Here is a 4434-nt window from a genome sequence, read left to right as displayed (position 1 = left end):
GTTTCTAAGGCAACTCTTTCAAGGTTTCATTGTCTTGTTGCAACATGGAAAATGGCAGGGTGGAATTCCTGCAAAATACAGGGTCAAGCCTCACCCAGAATTCCAGGGCCCCCCCCTAGAGAACTCTGAGTGAGGGAACAGTTTGAAAGCAGTTAAACAGGTGATTCCTGGGGGTTGAAGTGAGCAGGTCACTTTGTTTGCTGTTACAGGTTTTGGGATTGCTTTGGAGGCCATTTGGGGCAAGAACCATCTTGGTTCAGCTCAATGGTTTGCTTGTTTAACTGAACTGGACCTTCTAGCAACTGCACAATTGCTATTTAGTTATTTTAGATATTAGAAGTGATAATTACAGGCTTGAGGGCAAGCTAGCTAAAGGTCTGCCACTCCCTTCTGGGGGAAGGGGCAGTTTCTACCTAACTGTTCAGGGCTTCCCAGATCTTATCCAAATTCTTGAAACCCCTTCCCTGCCTTCCCTTCTTCTTTTATCAGTATAAACTTCATCTTTTAGTAGCTTTGCCTGGCTATTATTTTGGGCATACTCAAAGCTACCATAAAGCCTGGTTCCTTTCAGTTGCCAGCCAAAGAAGTCAGATCCTTGTCTGTCCCTGACAATAACAAGACATCAAGCTTTTCCTATTGTCCCTCAGTCAAACCTGTGGGGAATATAAGTTGAGAAAGAGAACATCATTAGAGATTTGCCTTGCTGAGCCTTGCCAGAAAACATCAATCTTTCCTCCATTTCCAACTGATTTCCAACTACTTGGTGGGAGGGGTGAAAAGTAAGGAGTACCCACCCCTTCCTACTCACTCTAGCCTGTATGTGTGGGAGGAGTGAGTCCTGCAATATTGATTGATAGAAACATTGACAAAAAGCCAATTAGGGTTTAGTCCCCTTTGATATAAGAGTTTACATTGAGAATAAGTATGTTCAAAGCCCTTCAGTTCAGTTCATTATATCCCAAAGTTCATTCTGGATCTTTTGATGCAGTGTGTGGTTTCTGCAGGCATCTTTTTTTTTTTTTAGAAAAAATTTTTTTAATGTTCATACTTAAAAAAAAAGATCTGGTAATAGGAAATCATACTCATTACTTATTTGAGACTTGTCATGGGTTACTATGTACACTTTTGAGTAATTTTACTCTGTTCTACCTCTTAAACTCTTTACTTATTTGTTTTGCAATGTAAAAATTGTACATTTCTTTGTAATCAATGTTACATTTAATGTGTTTTTTAAATATTAAAATGGTTTTAAGTTAGTGCTATATGTCCAAAGTTTAACGTATAAAATATTAAGAATGGCCAAGCCAAGCTTTCAAAGGGAAATAAGGTTGTATTTATACCATGAGGTTTTCAGCATTTTCACTTCATAGAAGAAAAAATGCTACAACAATATATGTACAATACAATACACAGTATATACCTGTTTTTTATTTATATGTGTATATATTAGACACATATACACACTGATTAAAATATATATTACATGCATTCTATGAGGAGAAAATGCTGAAGACATATATAGTACAAATATACATTGTTAGAGTATATATAACACACATATATACTATAACAGTGGTTAATTTTGTTAAAAATTCAAATTCGTTAACAATAATCAATCATAGCCAAAGTTAAAAAAAAGAATTAAGCAATAACCACAGACAAAACATTTTAAACTATACAATATTTTATACACAATTTATACAAAGTAACATTTCTTAAATAATGTAACTGGACACAAAAATATACACTTTACAGAAATTCACATCAGTAATTATTATATAAAGCTCTCTTCTAGGGTCCTGAAAATTTAGGACAAGCATTAGCTTTGTAAAGTGTTACTATGACAATCCTGAAAGGCCACTATATCTATACAAAGATATCACATTGATATTTTCAAGACTATCAGATTATTGTATAATTTACAGTTTCTATATTCAAGTGTTGAGGTCCTTGTGATTATGCAAACATCAAAATAACAGTGGTATATGAAAACTATTTTTGGAAAGCTGTGCCTGAGCCAGTAAAAGTCTTGGAGGCTCTAAACACTCACCCATTTAAATACCAAATGGTCTGATAACTATTTTACACAATGCCCACCTCCCCCCCCAATGCACTTATATATTTCTTTAAAAATTACTGTTCTGCAAGCAAGCTTAAAACATGATTTTGTATTTAGTAAAAAATAAAATTAAAAAAATAAAAAATGCAAAATGTTTTGCCTTTTCCTTATTTAGTGCATAAGGCTTTGAATTATTTGACCCAAGATTTTACAACATTAAAATAATTGGGTCTACAACTATGCTACCTACAAAGTGTCTCACTGAGACTCAGCATAAATAGAATTAAAGCTCAACACCTTAAGGAAATGGATGCAAAGGCATATATGCCATGGAGATTATTCATAGATATCTATTTCCTTTTTTTCCAGAACTAAAGTTTAAGGCTTTATAATAAAGTTTAGTGGCAAAAGATTGGTGTGAAACAAGACTTTTTTTTAAAGTGACATTTTTGGAGAATTGTTCAGTTCTATTTTCATGCAGATAAATTTTTAAGACAATCATAAGAAATGAAATTTGTATGGAAATGGAATATGCATCCAGAACTGTAGGTGAAAAACCAAGAACTTGGAACTGACAAGTTTTTCCTAATGTTTGTTGTCTTACATTTGTATCCTGGAGCAATGGTTCTTTGGCCTCCCCAGGAGCCTGTGGACTATGAGGATGGCTATGACCACCACAATGTTTTTTCCAACTGCCAGCTCTTACATTTAAATTGGTATGTTCTGGAATAAACAAGGCAACAAGTAGAGCTAGGAGAACAGAGCAGGCTCCAAAGAGAAATGGAGGGCCAGGAATGATGGAATTCTCTTGGGTATGGTGTTGAGGTCCTTGGTTTGTTCCTAAATTTGTTTCTGTTATTTGTAGTTCATTCAGTTCCACGTGGAATATGTAGAATATAAATCCATAAAGAGCTGGTCCCAAACCATTGCACAATCCTCGAATTCCTATAATCATTCCTTGAACGACACCCTGTTGATCAGCATCAGCAGTTCGTGAAACAAGTGCACTGACAGCTGGGAATGTAATACTGGACATGGCTGCTATAGCTCCAGCAGCCCACATCATCCAAGGCTCTGAGCTGAAGCCATACCATGCCAGCTGCAATATTTGAAATCCTAGACCCAGTAAGATGGTGTTCTTGTTTCCAATTGACCTCAAAAGTAAACTCAATACTATGGTCTGTGCAATAATGGAAAGAATGCCAAGAACAGCTATAAATGCTGCAACATTTTCTGGTGAAAATCTCATTATCTGTCTGAGGTATGGAAAGAAGCTGGAATATTGGCCTGCCTCTGGTAGGTAAGAGAGAAACACTGTTATGCAAATTAGCAGCACTACAGAATCTTGACCCACTTTCTTTAAAGATGCAAAGGGATCAGCCTGTTCCCAGGAAATGGGTGCTCCCCAAGATGCTGGTCTCATCTTTTCTGGTAATGATTCTGGCACAGCAACAAGAATAAAACAGATGTCTAGCAAAGCTATAGCTGTGGCAAGGACTACTACTAAGCTGTCCCCATATGCTCGTCCAAGGTAGGCACCAATGGCAGGGCTGGTTACTAAACTTGCAGCAAAAGTTTCTGAAACCAGTCCATAAGCCATGTTTCTTTCATATTCTTGAGTTATATCTGCTACATATGCAAATACCACTGAGAAAGTCACAGTAAAAACACCAGAAACAGAGATAACAGCAAAGTACCACCAGGGGCTGATCTTCATTAATGGGATTGGTGCACAAGTGAAAAATACTGTTAGCAGCAAGAAGGATTTTCGACCCCAAACATCAGAAAGAGCACCAATAAGAGGGGCACTGAGGAATGACAACAATCCCTTTACTCCTTGAATGAGGCCATTCATTAGAAATGTATGTTTAGGGAAGGTTTCATGTAATACCACTAAGGTAGGTGCTGTCAATAATCCCCAAGCAAAAAACTCCAAGAGGATAACTATAACCACATGATACACACTAGGCGAACCTATTCCTTGAGGCGTGCCGCTGTCCTTAATGATAATTTTCTTGGCCAGCATGATACTTTGGTTCACAGCCCGCTTCTTTTTCTTCCCTTGAGTCATTTTACCATTCTCGAGTCTCGGTGCCCATGTAAGCCCCTCCTGGCAGGCCTGGCCCTCAGCCCCTGAGCCTAGCAGCCAAGCCCGAGCCCCTCAGGCAACCACCGCCATCTTGGGAGCTCGGCCCGCCTCCACCCTCTCGTCACATCACATCATGTCGGGCGATCCCTCTGCAGGCATCTTTATAGCACATTCTTCAGAAAGATCCACTTTCTTTATTTGGGTTGTTGGTGAGTTTGTTTTCTCCAAAATTTCTCCAAAAGGTTTCAAATCTTGGATTCTAGGATAATTATAATCCCCCCTGAGG

General features: G+C 38.0%; 1 protein-coding gene across 1 annotated transcript; it reads right to left on the bottom strand.

The window, feature by feature from the left end:
• Positions 1–2663: 2663 nt before the first annotated feature.
• LOC123254754 (hippocampus abundant transcript 1 protein-like) lies at positions 2664–4130 on the bottom strand (the record flags this gene model as incomplete). The annotated part of the gene is made up of 1 exon (XM_044683691.1): positions 2664–4130. A coding segment is annotated over exon 1 (1467 nt), but the record flags the coding sequence as incomplete, so codon positions are not given.
• Between the last annotated feature and the right edge of the window lie 304 nt (positions 4131–4434).

The sequence above is a fragment of the Gracilinanus agilis genome, unplaced genomic scaffold (assembly GCF_016433145.1).
Source record: "Gracilinanus agilis isolate LMUSP501 unplaced genomic scaffold, AgileGrace unplaced_scaffold31681, whole genome shotgun sequence".
NCBI classification, from domain to species: domain Eukaryota; kingdom Metazoa; phylum Chordata; class Mammalia; order Didelphimorphia; family Didelphidae; genus Gracilinanus; species Gracilinanus agilis.
The sequence above is the reverse complement of the archived record's forward strand: the minus strand, read 5'-3'. Positions and strand labels throughout refer to the sequence as shown.